At 39.1% G+C, this 16,233-nt stretch overlaps 1 protein-coding gene across 5 annotated transcripts in view; it reads right to left on the reverse strand.

Annotated features, from left to right (window-relative positions):
- The window catches only part of CADPS2 (Ca++-dependent secretion activator 2), a 375,512-nt gene that overhangs the window by 271,295 nt on the left and 87,984 nt on the right, over positions 1-16,233 (reverse strand). For all 5 annotated transcript variants that reach the window (XM_010838081.1, XM_010838080.1, XM_010838082.1 and 2 more), the window contains exon 5: positions 8,846-8,957. In XM_010838081.1, the coding sequence (XP_010836383.1) occupies positions 8,846-8,957 (112 nt within the window). The remainder of the gene's footprint in view (positions 1-8,845; positions 8,958-16,233) is intronic.

Below are 16,233 nucleotides of genomic sequence, written 5' to 3' on the forward strand. Positions count from 1 at the left end.
TATTTCCTTCCTCAAGTTTGGAAAGTTTACAACTACTGTTTCCTCAAATAAATTTTCGAACTCCTTTTCTCCTTTCCTTTCTGGGACCTCTATACATCAAGTATTGGCAGGCTTAATGTTATCCCACAGATCTCAAACTGTTTTCATTAAAAAAAGAAATTTTTTTTTCTGCTGTTCTGATTGGGTGATATCCATTATTCTATCTTCCAGATGACTTATGTGTTTTTCTGTATCACTTAGTGCACTCTTCATATTTTCATGTGTGATTTTTTTAACTTCAGCTCTTGTATTCATTTCTGATTGTATCTTTTTTCTATTTTCTAGTTCCCTGTTAACAGTTTCATTGAATGTATCTACCCTTTTCCCTAATTTAGTTAACACTTTTATTACCAGTGCTTTGAATTCTTTATCTGGCAAGGTGATTATTCCATTATTTGTTCAGAGGTTTTCTTTTGCTGTATCAATGACAGCAATCCTTCTACCTCCTTTTGGTTAATTTTCTCTGCCGCTATGAATTTAGGTGAAAGTTACCTATTGTGGTCCTGAAGGAGTATTCTTACGTGGGAGAGTCCCTTTGGAGATGTGTCCAATGCCTTTGGTAGGAGAGCTGGATTTGATGTTAACACAAGTCATGTCTTTGCTTAGCGTGTGCTGGCAGCTATGGCCTTGGTAGTGGGTGGGGCTGGAGTCGGCAGGGCAGAGCCAGGTGTGCGGCCGGTCCTCCTTTTTGCTCAGTGACCCTCGACAGCCTACAGGAGGTCTGATCCCAAGTTGCTGCAGCAGAATCCCTGAGGGTGAGCCTGAGCTGGCTCTATTCCCTTTAAGGATGGCTTATTCTCTTTCTCTGTACTGGAAACCCATGCCCAATAGTGGGCAGTGCTGAAGCAAATGGGACACACAGTGTCCTCTATGCTCCTGTCTGCTTCAGACAGAGGCCCAAGCTTCCTCTGCTGTGCTGAGTGTGCACCCACAATTGTTTCCCTCACTCTGCTCAGACACAGCCTTGGGTGCAAATCCCTTTGTCGCTCACAGCTGATCACTGCTCCCAGCCTCCGTTACCTTTGCCCTGTGGTAGAACAACACTGCGGGGCGGGGGAACCCACGTGGTCTTTCAGCACATATGGGGTGGTGAGTGGTGGTGGACTGTCTGCCACAGAGATCTAGGCTGCTTAAGTAGATGCTCAGCTATGGCCATCACCACCTCACCCAGGCCCCGCCCAGAACTTGGTAGCCTCTGCATCCCACACTTGAGTCTTCTCCCCAGTCGTGGCTGCCTCAGGTCCAGTGTCCTGGGAAAGCTGGCAGCCTCCAGGACAGACCTCCCTGCACTCTGACTTGGGGGAGAAGCCAGTGCACTCCTGCTGCTCACAAGCTGAGTTTCGGGTTCCCAGAGTCTACGTGTTTGTCCCAGCAATTCTCCAGCCAGCCGAGGGGGATCACCTTCCCTGTTTAGGACGTCAGGACTAAGGTGTGTAATCTGTGGCTCTCACCGCACATTCCCTAGGGCAGGGGTCCAACTGTATTCTCACTTCTTCTCTAAGTTCCTGTCCAGGGTCACAAGGCTCAACAGGATTGCTTTTCTTCTCTTCTTACTGGATGTTTGTATCTTTTCTACAGCCTTGGCTGTGCAGGAGTCCCTCTGCCAGTTTCCAGTTAGTTTTCAGTGAGAACTGTTAGACATGGAGGTCTATTTTTGATGTGTTCAAACACATGTGCGCTCCACATTTTCTTACTCCTCCATCTTGACTGATCTCCTGCAATGTACAGTTCTATGTGTTTAGGCAAATGCATACATCCATATACCCAATACCCAGTGTCACACATAAATACTCCTTCACCTTGAAAGATCCCTGAACACCATTTACAGACAACCACTTTCCCCTTGGGTCAATCCCCGGTCAATTCATCTATTTCCTGCTTCTACAGTATTGCCTCTTTTAGAACAAATCATACAATATGTTGTAAGTTTAAGTTTGTTGATCTGCATCCTTGTCAGCATTTGTTATTGTCAGTTTCTTATACTACAGCCATTCAATGGTATCACCTTGTGTTATCAATCTATTTTAAGGGCTCTTTACTCATCTTTCCAATACCACACTAAATTTTAATTTAAAAACTTCACTCAGCCAAGATCCCCAGATACAGAATTATATAATTTTAGACTACAGACTTCAGATGATGTAAGGCCTTTTTCTTCAAATTAAACTCTTTATGCTGTTTCTGAGTGTGGTGGTAGTGGTTCAGTTGCTAAGCTGTGTCCAACTCTTGGGACCCCACATGTAAAAGTAGATAAATATATAGAAAACATTACCAACAGCTCTACCATCCAGAGATGACTACCGTTTTCTTCTAATTGTGTGTGAGTGCACATGTGGTCATGTCTAAAGACCCAAAGTTTTTTTTAATTAATTAATATACTTTTGGCTGCACTGGGTCTTTGTTGCTGCACGCAGGCTTCTTACTGCAGCTGCTTCTCTTATTGCAGAACATGGGCTCTAGAGAACGCAGGCTTCAATAGTTGTGGTGCATGGGCTTAGTCGTCCATGGCGTGTGGAATCCTCCTGGATCAGGGATAAAACCCATGTTCCCTGAATTGGCAGGCAGACTCTTAAACCACTGGACCACCAGGGAAGTCCAAATTAATGCTAAATTTAATATTCAAAGACTGAGTGTTTCTTCCCTAAGATCAAGAATAAGACTAGAATGTCCACTTTCACTATATCTATTCACTGTAGTGGAGAATCTTATAGATGCGATTGTTGTTGTTAGTCGCTCAGTCGTGTCTGACTCTTTGCGACCCCAGGTTCTGCAGCCTGCCAGACTCCTCTGTACATAGGATTCCCAGGCAAGAACACTAGAGTGGATTGCCATTCCCTTCTCCAGAGGATCTTCCCAACCCAGGGATCAAACCCAGGTCTCCTGCATCACAGGCAGATTCTTTACCATCTGAGTCATCAGGGAAGCCCAACAGATGCAATAGAACAGTCAAAATAAATACAAGCATCTAGATTGGCAGGTGGGTTCTTAACCACTGGACCACCAGGGAAGTCTGACCCAAAATTTAAAATCTGATTATGTTTGAGGAAAGAAAGCCAAGCGTGAAGGAAGAACCATAGTAAACAAGGTGGGTGTGATAGGAGATAAATTTAGAGAGACCTGTTCAGGTGGAGTGGAGTTCTTCAATGTTGATTGTGTCCAATGTTGAGGCCTTGTTAAAAGAGACTGTGGCATCCTACCCACCAAATTTCTGATCCAGCAGAGAGAGATCTGGGCCTGAAAATCTGAATTTGCAACCATCTTCCAGGTGTTGCTGATGCTGCTGGTACAGGGTCCCACTTTGAGAACCCTTCCTGGGCATACCATACTATGATGAAGAGTCTGAGTTTTTTCTTCCAAATAGATGAGAAGACAATGTAAGGTTTTAAAGACAGAATGATGTGCTTCTGTGTTGAATTTTACATAGATAATAGTGGCTGAGGTGTGAAAGCTGAATCAGAGGGGACAGGATGACAAATGAGGAAGCAGTAAGTGGACTACTACTAGTGAGAAATTGTCTTGAATCAGAGTAGAGAAAATGTTAAAGTGTGAACCAACTCAGTATAAATTTAGGAAAAAGCTGACAGAACTTGCAAATAGACTGGATATTAGTCAAAGAAGAAGAAAAAAGGGCAAGCTGAGGTCACTGCCCTGACAACAACCTCTATGGAAGACTGGATGGGGTTGCTAATCAAAAGTTCTTATTTAAAAATATTTAGTGTGCAATATCCATTACTACACTAGAAATACCAAGTATGCAAGTTAGATATACAAATCCAAAGCTCCAAGGAAGACAATTTAAAAATGGGACGCCACTAACCCATGAACACATTTATAATCATGGAACCTACTGAGGTCATTAGTATAGATCAATGGCTTGCAAGCAGGTCTGCTCCCAGGGGACACTTAGCAATGTCTGGAGACATTTCTTATCGACTTCACTTAAGAGCAGATGAGACTACTGGCATATATTGACTGGAGGTCAGGAACGCTACTCAAATATCATAAAATGCACAGGAGTGCTCCCAACAGCAAAGAATTATCTTCCTCAGAACATCAATAGTGCTGAGGTTGAGAAACTCTTATACAGATAGAAAAATTGGCTTTTGTGTATGATGGGAACACGGGAGTACAAGGTCTTTCTCAGATATACAAACAACTGGAAAATATACCATTCATGCACATTATTTAGAGGTTGCATCAGTTCAGTTCAGTCACTCGCTCAATCATGTCTGACTCTTTGTGACCCCATGGGCTGCAGCACGCCAGGCCTCCCAGTCCATCACCAACTCCCAGAGCCTGCCCAAACTCATGTCCATCGAGTCGGTGATGCCATCCAACCATCTCATCCTCTGTCATCCCCTTCTCCTCCTGCCCTCAATCTTTCCCAGCAACAATGTCTTTTCAAATGAGTCAGTTCTTCACATCAGGTGGCCACAGGATTGGAGTTTCAGCTTCAACATCTGTCCTTCCAATGAAAATTCAGGACTGATTTCTTTAGGACTGACTGATTGGATCTCCTTGCAGTCAAAGGGATTCTCAAGAGACTTCCTGAACACCACAGTTCAAGAGCATCAATTCTTCAGCACTCAGCTTCCTTTATAGTCCAACTTTCACATCCATACATGACTACAGGAAAAACCATAGCTTTGGCTAGACAGACTTTTGTTGGCCAAGTAATGTCTCTGCTTTTGAATATGCTATCTAGGTTGGTCATAACTTTCCTTCCAAGGAGTAAGTGTCTTTTAATTTCATGGCTGCAGTCACCATCTGCAGTGATTTTGGAGCCCAGAAAAATAAAGTCTGACACTGTTTCCATTGTTTCCCCATCTGTTTGCCATGAAGTAATAGGAACAGAAGCAATGATCTTAGTTTTCTGAATGTTGAGTTTTAAGCCAGCTTTTTCACTCTCCTCTTTCACTTTCATCAAGAGGCCCTTTAGTTCCTGTTCACTTTCTGCCATAAGGGTGGTGTCACCTGCATATCTGAGGTTATTGATATTTCTCCAGGCACTCTTGATTTCAGCTTGTCCTTCATCCAGCTCAGCATTTCACATAATGTACTCTGCATATAAGTTAAATAAGTAGGGTGACAATATAGAGCCTTGACGTACTCCTTTTCCAATTGGGAACAAATCTGTTGTTACACGTCTAGTTCTAACTGTTGCTTCTTGACCCGCATACAGATTTCTCAGGAGGCAGGTCAGCTGGTCTAGTATTCCCATGTCTTTAAAAATTTTCCATCGTTTGCTGTGACCATACAGTCAAAGGCTTTGGTCTAGTCAATAAAGCAGAAGTAGGGGTTTTTTTCGAACTCTCTTGCTTTTTCAATGATCCAGCAGATGTTGGCAATTCAATCTCTGGTTCCTTTGCCTTTTCTAAATCCAGGTTTAACATGTGGAAGTTCATAGTTCAAGTACTGTTGAAGGCTGGCTTGGAGAATTTTTTTTTAATATATTTTTTAAAATTTAATTAATTTATTTATTTTACTTTACAATATTGTATTGGTTTTGCCATACATTGACTTGAATCCGCCAGGAGTGTACATGTGTTCCCCATCCTGAACCCCCCTCCCACCTCCCTCCCTATCCTATCCTTCTTGGTCATCCCAGTGTACCAGCCCTGAGCACCCTGTATCATGCATCAAACCTGGACTGGCGATTTGTTTCACATATGATATTTAACATGTTTCAATGCCCTTCTCCCATATCATCCCACCCTCACCCTCTCCCACAGAGTCCAAAAGACTGTTCAATACATCTGTGTCTCTTTTGCTGTCTCGCATACAGGGTTACTGTTACCTTCTTTCTAAATTCCATCAGATTAGATCAGTCGCTCAGTTGTGTCCGACTCTTTGTGACCCCATGAATCGCAGCATGCCAGGCCTCCCTGCCCATCACCAATTCCCGGAGTTCACTGAGACTCACATCCATCGAGTCAGTGATGCCATCCAGCCATCTCATCCTCTGTCATCCCTCTCTCCTTTTGCCCCCAATCCCTCCCAGCATCAGAGTCTTTTCCAATGAGTCAACTCTTTGCATGAGGTGGCCAAAGTACTGGAGTTTCAGCTTTAGCATCATTCCTTCCAAAGAAATCCCAGGGCTGATCTCCTTCAGAATGGACTGGTTGGATCTCCTTGCAGTCCAAGGGACTCTCAAGAGTCTTCTCCAACACCACAGTTCAAAAGCATCATTTCTTCGGCGCTCAGCCTTCTTCACAGTTCAACTCTCATATCCATACATGACCACAGGAAAAACCATAGCCTTGACTAGACGAACCTTTGTTGGCAAAGTAACGTCTCTGCTTTTGAATACGCTATCTAGGTTGGTCATAACTTTCCATGTGTTAGTATACTGTATTGGTGTTTTTCTTTCTGGCTTGCCTCACTCTGTATAATCAGCTCCAGTTTCATCCACCTCATTAGAACTGATTCAAATGTATTCTTTTTAATAGCTGAGTAATACTCCATTGTGTATATGCACCACAGCTTTCTTATCCATTCATCTGCTGATGGACATCTAGGTTGCTTCCATGTCCTGGGCTATTATGAACAGTGCTGCGATGAACATTGGGGTACACGTGTCTCTTTCAATTCTGGTTTCCTCAGTGTGTATGCCCAGCAGTGGGATTGCTGGGTCATAAGGCAGTTCTATTTCCAGTTTTTTAAGGAATCTCCACACTGTTCTCCATAGTGGCTGTACTAGTTTGCATTCCCACCAACAGTGTAAGAGGGTTCCCTTTTCTCCACATCCTCTCCAGCATTTATTGCTTGTAGACTTTTGGATCGCAGCCATTCTGGCGTGAAATGGTACCTCAATGTGGTTTTTTTTTTTAATTTTATTTTTAAACCTTACATAATTGTATTAGTTTTGCCAAATATCAAAATGAATCCATCACAGGTATACATGTGCTCCCCTTCCTGAACCCTCCTCCCTCCTTCCTCCCCATACCATCCCTCTGGGTCGTCCCAGTGCACTAGCCCCAAGCATCCAGTATCGTGAATTGAACCTGGACTGGCATCTCGTTTCATACATGATATTTTACATGTTTCAATGCCATTCTCCCAAATCTTCCCACCCTCTCCCTCTCCCACAGAGTCCATAAGACTGTTCCACAATAACCCTGTGTACGAGACAGCAAAAGAGACACTGATGTATGGAACAGTCTCAATGTGGTTTTGATTTGCATTTCTCTGATAATCAGTGATGTTGAGCATCTTTTCATGTGTTTGTTTGGCTTGGAGAATTTTGAGCATTACTTTGCTAGCGTATGAGATGAGTGCAATTGCGTGGTAGTTTGAACATTCTTTGGCATTGCCTTTCTTTGGGATATGTATATTCTCTCTCTCTCTCTCTCTCTATATATATATATATATCTGGAGAGCTGAAGAATAAATTAAATATACCTCAAGTTACATTATAGAATTAGACTTAAATGGCTGGTGCTATTAGACAGTGAAAACACAATAAGGGAATAAGGTAAAATGAATGTAACCATAATTTAAATGAAAAATTTGGACTCACAAATCCATCACCCTATATGGAATCTCCAGGGCTCTTCTCTTAGATTATGCCACCTGTACACCTTTGTTGCACAAATAAATGCACAAATATACAAGCACACGAATGAATGAACATTATGGTTTAGCTCTCTTAGGTAATTAAGAAATAGATGCAACAGGGAAACAGAACAGGAAATATAGAATGTAAGTGCAGACTCACGATTTCTGGACTGTGGGTAGAGATTCACAAAATCTCTAGAAATGAAAAGAAACTTCAAAGGTGTAGACAGAAAAGGAGGAAGATTTGAAATCAACAGCAATCCCAACTTTAAGGGGAAGAAAATCCAGTATACACACTAATCCTAGTGTCCTGCCACACGGAGCATCACAGCAGCAATCCACCATTATGAGAAATCCCTGAGAGAGATTTCTTGAGGCTTTATCCTCTGCAAAATACCTGTGAAAGCAGAGCTCAGGTCTGAGTGAAATAGAGCCACATTACAGAAGATAACTTTATAGACGACTCATCTTCAGAAACAAGACTGCAGAAAATCTTTCACACAGAGAGGTGTTGAGAGCACAACATGTTAACATTCATGCTTTTACAGTCAGAATATGCTGAGTATAAATGAAAGAGACAGGAATTAGAGGGGGCTAGGAAGATCCCCTGGAGGGGGAAATGACAATCTACTCCGGTACCTTTGCCTGGAAAATTGCCCGGACAGAGAGGTCTGGCAGGCTGCAATCCATAAGGTCGCAGAGTCAGACACGACTAACGTGACTCAGCACTCATATTCTAGGTATGAGGAGGTGGCCATGGGGGGAAAAATAATTCTGTGTTAAAAGGTGTGTGACAAAAATCTTCACACAGAGAAAAACAGGTATAAGAGAGAAGTACACTTGAGATATTCTGTAATCAGTCTAATCACAATACAAGGAACAGATGACCAAAGATAAAGAGGATGCTTTTAGTCCATGGACAGAAACGTTTAAATCAGGGTTACCATTCACCAAGAAGGATGAGTCGGTCCATACCACTCCCTTGCTGGCCAGTGAAGTACGTGTGACAGGAATGACTCAGGCAGTGACTATGACTTTATGTGTTTCCCTTACACACCCAAGACCTATCACAATACAGTCTAATTACAGCAATTGTGTTTAGTAAATCAGAGATGTAAGCTGGGCTCATTGGAAATTACAAATAAATTACTAATGTAGTTCACACACTGCATGCTGGTCCACTTCAATTCTCAATCAAGAGAAGTTAAAACCGTGCTGCCTGGGACATGTGGCGCTGACCATAACTCACCCTTCCCAGTTCTTTATCTTCAAGAGCCAGGACGCCGGTGCTTTCTGTGAAGAGTTTTACTTTGACCACAGGCCGTGGGTGAGTAGTGGTGAAGTCTCCTTGTGTTCCCCACCTGCAACGAAGTAACAAAGTTTCGATTTAAAATGCTGCCTTAATTTTAGTCTTCCATATAGATGTGTCTCCTTAGAAGGCACATCAAGCAATATAGAATCTTTCGTGGCTCAGTGAGATTTTTACCTTCCCTTTTGATTCTGACAGGTGGTAGTCAAGAAAGAAAATAACAATAAGCTTTACAGCTTGTAATAATTATTCAGCTGGTCAAAAAATTAGCACATTAGACTATAAAACATAAGAATCTAGATGAAGGTAAGCATTAAAGAATATATATGTAACTGAGTCACTGTTGTACACCTGAAACTAACCCAACATTATAAATCAACTATACTTCCATAAAAAAGCAAAGCATTGTAGATATAGCTACTGGTACCTATTTTATTAATTTAAATATAAATTACAATACCATTTTTATGGATGGCTGAGGAACATTTCTAGGGGTTTGAGTATAAGAGGCAGTGTCTCAGAAACCACTTTTTCATGTTGAAAATTTCACCCCATCTCTTTTTGTAAAATCTTTACTAGACATTTTATTTATATTTTTAAAAGTGGAGGCAATTATCTTGTCATTTACTTCATATGATTTTTTAAGTTCATGTCAAAAGGAAAGAAATAAGCATCATAAAATATAGGAGTGTTTTGCCATTGATTTCCTAGTACATTCTCCAAAGAATAGAGTAAACCTGTCTATATCTGACTTTTCAAATCATCATAACAAAATAACGTTTCCTTGGTTTATCTTTTAATTAACAGCATCTCATCATTACCACATACCAACTCATTCTAGTCTGTTTACAAACAACTGGCATACACTTGATATTAAAAAAAATCTTATAAATGTTTCTCATATTTCTGATAGATGAGACATGAGATTTAGCACAGCATGAAGAAAATGCCATTGGGAAAAATAAGAGGAAGAAAGATGTAAGTGACAAAAGAAAGAGAAATTCAATGAAATAAAGATTCCTATTAAAAATAAATCACTAAATAAAAACACCAATCTCTTAAAAAAAAAAAAAAAAAGCAAGTAGTGGCACTGCCTAAAGTTTACTTTATAAAACTTATTCAGAAAGCTGAAATACAGAAATAAAAAACAAAACTGAGAAACGTATACCAAAATTGAATACTCACGATGTCTTCTCCTATCAATGCAATTTTAATTTTTAACACAGTAGTATATGTTCAGTAAAAGCAGAGGCTGTTTCAATGACTAAAGAAACTAACATCAAAATGCTAGTTTGTTCTTTTGAAATTAACGTAATACTTCAGAGGGAAGGAGGAGATCCATTAAGGATGGAAAACAACTTAATTTCTATCTTAGATTTTTAGAAAGGGATTAACCAAGAATTTTTTTTTTTTTTTTGCCATTTCATAGAATTGAGAAGGTCTGAGATAAAGTAGAGCTAAAACAGGAATAAAAAATGAAAATAGATTCAGAATCAAAATAAGGAAGGACAGAATGATTTTCAGTTTAGAGTGAGGGGTCTTAAGCCTTAATACAGTCAGGCAATCTGAATGGTAACTCCAGAGTCGATTCCCATGACATACCCCTTTCTTTGTCGAGTATCATGCAGCCAAATTTGGAAAACTAACTTTGTAAACGAAGTTCACCTTTTTTAAGTTCTATGTTTACACATCATATTAGAGAATAAAATTTGTATGACAGTAATCTTTCAAAATAATTAAAACCAGCTTTGTATTATAAAATATTTATCTGTGTGTCTAACTTTTCCATGAGTACTTGAAAACTATTCTGCATTGTGGGTACAGTGTGATATATATGGATATAAGATCAAGGTTGCTACTGTGCTATTTAAATCTATTTTATCCTTGATGAGCGTTGGTATCCCTTATATAGCAGCATATAGGTATTCAGATCTCCTACCAAGACTGAAATTTTGACACTTCCTTATATATTTTTGTCAACTTCTGGTGTCCTATTTGGTGATGTAAAATGTTCAGTGAGGCATCACCGACTCAATAGACATAAGTTTGAGTGAGCTTTGGGAGTTGGTGATGGACAGGGAAGACTGGCATGCTGTAGTCCATGGGGTTGCACAGTCAGGCATGACTGAGCAACTGAACTGAACTGAAAGTGTTCAATAGTAACCATATCCTTTAAGTATGAATAGTTTATTATTTTTCACAATCCCATGGTCTTGTTACTTCTCAATTACTAGACCTGTGTAAAAATAGAGAACTAACACTATGCTAGGAATAATGATAAGGTAAAAACCAACTTATGCTATCCTAAGTCAATTCAGTCGTGTCCGACTGTGTGTGACCCCACAGACACCAGCCCACCAGGCTCCCCTGTCCCTGGGATTCTCTAGGCATGAACACTGGAGTGGGTTGCCATTTCCTTCTCCAGTGCATGAAAGTGAAAAGTGAAATTGAAGTTGTTCAGTTGTGTCCGACTCTTAGCGACCCCATGGACTGCAGCCTACCAGGCTCTCCATCCATGGGATTTTCCAAGCAAGAGTACTGGAGTGGGGTGCCATTGCCTTCTCCAAAAAACCAACTTAGAGAAGTCAAATAAGGAATCTAATCAATATATTGCAAGTAGAGACAGTAATTAGAAAACAAAGAGCTAAAATTTAATGGGAAATCACTGATAATATATATAACTTGGAAGGGAATCCACGATATCCAGTCTCAAGATCAGTAACACCAATAAAGACAGGAAATAGATGAATATCATAGGCCCGGAGGCAATCCATGAGGGTACATCTCCCTACAAACAAGGTATAGGAACTCTGAGTCCAGAGTATGGAATGCTAATGGTCAACTCCTATGAAATGAGGAAAGCTTAAATAACACGCTTTCAGGAAGGGAGAAGCCAAGGCACAAAGTTATCAGCAGATCCTAACTGTAACAGACCGACGTCTACATTTTTAGAGGCATTCAACAACAACGAAAATGCAATTTTAAAAGGGTGCATAAATAAAAATACTGCAATGATAGTTCTCATAAATTCCAACATCCCAGGATATAAGCAAACTGGCACCACCTTGATAATTTCTCCACTGAAAAATAAAAGTTAAGAAGTTAGGTACAGTTTAAAAATGCTGATGAATTCTATAACGAGTTAATTAAAAAATACAAAGTCTCCCTCCCTTTCCACCAAAAAAGGCAGCATGGAAGAAAGGAAAAAGATAATAGGCCTATTTTCAATATTCACCATGATACTTCCTTGCCTTCTACTTAAATGGCATGTTTAAACACTTTCAGGAATTAATACCAGTTATTATAGTCTTGCTATTTTCTCTGTATTATGTGATGAAAGAATACACTACCCTTGCTGTCAATTTGCTTTGACTCAAAATGCATTGCCTTTTCCTTCTTCTATGAATGTATTATTTATGAGGACCCAGATTTCCAATGTAAATCTTCAAATGAATAAAATATCTACAAAGTATCTTTATGAGGACTGCAGGGTTTTGCAGCCATGAAAACTGGGTAAGTCATATACAAACTGAAATGACTGACATTATTATGTATTTGCTAATAAGCAGAGACATTACTTTGCCAACAAAGGTCCATCTACTTAAGGCTATGGTTTTTCCAGTGGTCATGTATGGATGTGAGAGTTGGACTGTGAAGAAGGCTGAGCACCGAAGAATTGAAGCTTTTGAACTGTGGTATTGGAGAAGACTCTTGAGAGTCCCTTGGACTGCAAGGAGATCCAACCAGTCCATTCTGAAGGAGATCAGCCCTGGGATTGCTTTTGAAGGAATGATGCTAAAGCTGAAACTCCAGTACTTTGGCCACCTCATGCGAAGAGTTGACTCATTGGAAAAGACTCTGATGCTGGGAGGGATTGGGGGCAGGAGGAGAAGGGGATGACAGAGGATGAGATGGCTGGATGGCACCACCGACTCAATGGATGTGAGTCTGAGTGAACTCTGGGAGTTGGTGATGGACAGGGAGGCCTGGCGTGCTGTGATTCATGGGGTCGCAAAGAGTCAGACACGACTGAGCAACTGAACTGAACTGAATAGATAAATATGCTGGAAATTTGTATCAGGAGCCAAAAAAATATGTTCAGTCTATTCACCCAGTAAGGCTATTTCTAAGAATTTATCCTAACAAAACAACCATGTATAATTAAAAAAAAAAGTATAAGCAGGAATGTATTCTACCATAGCATTATACATAAATAACAAAAGCAAGCAACCTAAATATCTAATATTAGGGGAAAGATTATGTAAATTATGTGACATCAATGAAAATGTTTGCTGCTATCTATGACAGTTATCAAGGTGATGTAAAACCATGCACGATGTATTAAAAAAGAGGGGACACAAAACTGAATCAGGTGTTGATGTATGGCAAAAACTATCACAGTACTGCAAAGTAATTATCCTCCAGTTAAAATAAATCAATTTTAGAAACAGAATCAGGGCCTTTCATTCATTCGAAAAACTTACTGAGTACCTCTTGTGTGCCAGACATATTCTAGTGTCAGTAACCAAAGTCTAACCTCTTAAAAAAATACATTCTAATAGAAGATTATAGACATAAATAATTTTATTATTATATTCTGTAGTATATGTCTCTTTCCACTCTTGCTCTGCATTCTCAACAGCTAGATACTTCCCATGGTCTCTTAAAGTAGCTAGAGAACTAGATATATATTGTGATCTGAAAGAATTCTCAAAAGTTAATAGTGTATTTGTTTTAAAGTCCATTGAAAACCATAAGTAGTAAAATAGCTATGTCAAAAAAGTACTCAAATCCCTCAACTCAAAATTTGTATTCATTGTGAATGCATAATGCACTGTGTTACAGAAGCTACGAACTTGAAAGCAGTCTCAATCTGTATTTTTCATCTGTAACCAGTAGTAATGAATTAAAAATGTATGTAATCTCAAAATTATTTCATCCATCAACTACCTTTTCATCTTTTCATCTATCCGACTATGTGACTAGAATTGGAAAAGGTAGTGGGCATTAAAAAAAAAAATCAAGATGACAGATCTCGTATTAAATGAACTCAGACTAATAGGGGAGACAAACATATAAACTCAAATGTAAACAATAAACCAAATCATATAGAACTGAACAGGGGTCTATAAAATGCACTTTTAAATTACTTCTGGGGTCAAGCACTGTCTTTTTACTGGTCACCTGCATTTCTGGCTTGCCTTTTTATTACCATTGTCTGTTTCTCTCTTAGGCTTTCTATCAATTGGCAATTTTTTAAAACTCTTTATATGATGAACATTAACTGTTGCCATACATATGGCAAATATTTTCATACTTGGTTATTTTCCACTTAACCCATGTATGGCTTTTTAAAACGCACAGTTTAAAAATATTAGGTAGCCAATTCTGTTGATCTGATTTATAGTTTTTGACATTAACATCCTACTTAAAATTTTTCTTCTTAAAGATTATATAAAATTTAACCTACATTTCTTTCATACATTTCCACTGTTTAAATCTTCAATCTGTCTGAAACTCAGTAGTAATATTAAAATGGCAGTTTCACTTTTCTTTTTATCGCAATATCACTTGGTTTAGAAATCAAATATATTTATTATTGTATAAGGTTGAGTTTGGTTTTAAAGTTTCTGTCCTAAAAATCTATCTCTTGAATTGTGCTAATAAAACAATAGTTTCATTAGAGTTTCACAAGATATCTGTTAGAACAAAAAGAATATAGACATTTTCAAATTATATTTGAACTTCGAAATTATATTTGATTTAAGAAAAAGAAAAGTCTCCATTAATTAAAATCTATTCCAGTATTTCTTGGTAAAGACTTAAATTTTTTTCACATTCCACATAGGTCTTACACATTGCTTACTGAACTCATCTCACAGTACAGTTGATCCTTGAACAGCATGAGGGTTAATCCCCATATAATTATGGTTGGCCTTTGTATCTAGTTCCTCTCCATCTATGGATGCAACCAACCACTGACTGCGAAGCACCGTAGGATTTACTACTGAAAAATACCCACATGTAAGTGGACCCATACAGTTCAAATTCATGCTATTCAAGGGTCAACTGTATTTCTTATTTTGCGATTCTAAGGAGTCTTTTTCCTTTATGTTGTCTGACTATTGGTGTCATATAAGAAAGTTATAAACTCCTTTTTCAAATAGTTTTGCTTTATTTTCAATCTAGTGACTGTTTTTCCAAATGATGTCTTCACCAAATTAACATTAATTCTATTACAGAAATTGAGTTATTAATATAATTTAAAATGACATAATTCTATGCTATACATTGCTAACTTAAAAACAGAAACATTAAATAAGGGTTCAATTACAGAGGTAAAGGTGAGTCTTAAAGAATTATATGTGGGTGTAAAACTGGTGCACCTTCTCAGGCAGATGTTGACCGTCCAGAGATAAATCCACGCACATATGGACACCTTATCTTTGACAAAGGAGGCAAGAATATACAATGGATTAAAGACAATCTCTTTAACAAGTGGTGCTGGGAAATCTGGTCAACCACTTGTAAAAGAATGAAACTGGACCACTTTCTAACACCATACACAAAAATAAACTCAAAATGGATTAAAGATCTCAACGTAAGACCAGAAACTATAAAACTCCTAGAGGAGAACATAGGCAAAACACTCTCCGACATACATCACAGCAGGATCCTCTATGACCCACCTCCCAGAATATTGGAAATAAAAGCAAAAATAAACAAATGGGGCCTAATTAACCTTAAAAGCTTCTGCACAACAAAGGAAACTATTAGCAAGGTGAAAAGACAGCCTTCAGAATGGGAGAAAATAATAGCAAATGAAGCAACTGACAAACAACTAATCTCAAAAATATACAAGCAACTCCTACAGCTCAACTCCAGAAAAATAAACGACCCAATCAAAAAATGGGCCAAAGAACTAAATAGACATTTCTCCAAAGAAGACATACAGATGGCTAACAAACACATGAAAAGATGCTCAACATCACTCATTATCAGAGAAATGCAAATCAAAACCACTATGAGGTACCATTTCACACCAGTCAGAATGGCTGCGATCCAAAAGTCTACAAATAATAAATGCTGGAGAGGGTGTGGAGAAAAGGGAACCCTCTTACACTGTTGGTGGGAATGCAAAGTAGTACAGCCACTATGGAGAACAGTGTGGAGATTCCTTAAAAAACTGGAAATAGAACTGCCTTATGATCCAGCAACCCCACTGCTGGGCATACACACTGAGGAAACCAGAAGGGAAAGAGACACGTGTACCCCAATGTTCATCGCAGCACTGTTTATAATAGCCAGGACATGGAAGCAACCTAGAT

The sequence above is a fragment of the Bison bison genome, unplaced genomic scaffold (assembly GCF_000754665.1).
Source record: "Bison bison bison isolate TAMUID 2011002044 unplaced genomic scaffold, Bison_UMD1.0 scf7180017864089, whole genome shotgun sequence".
Taxonomy (NCBI): Eukaryota; Metazoa; Chordata; class Mammalia; order Artiodactyla; family Bovidae; genus Bison; species Bison bison.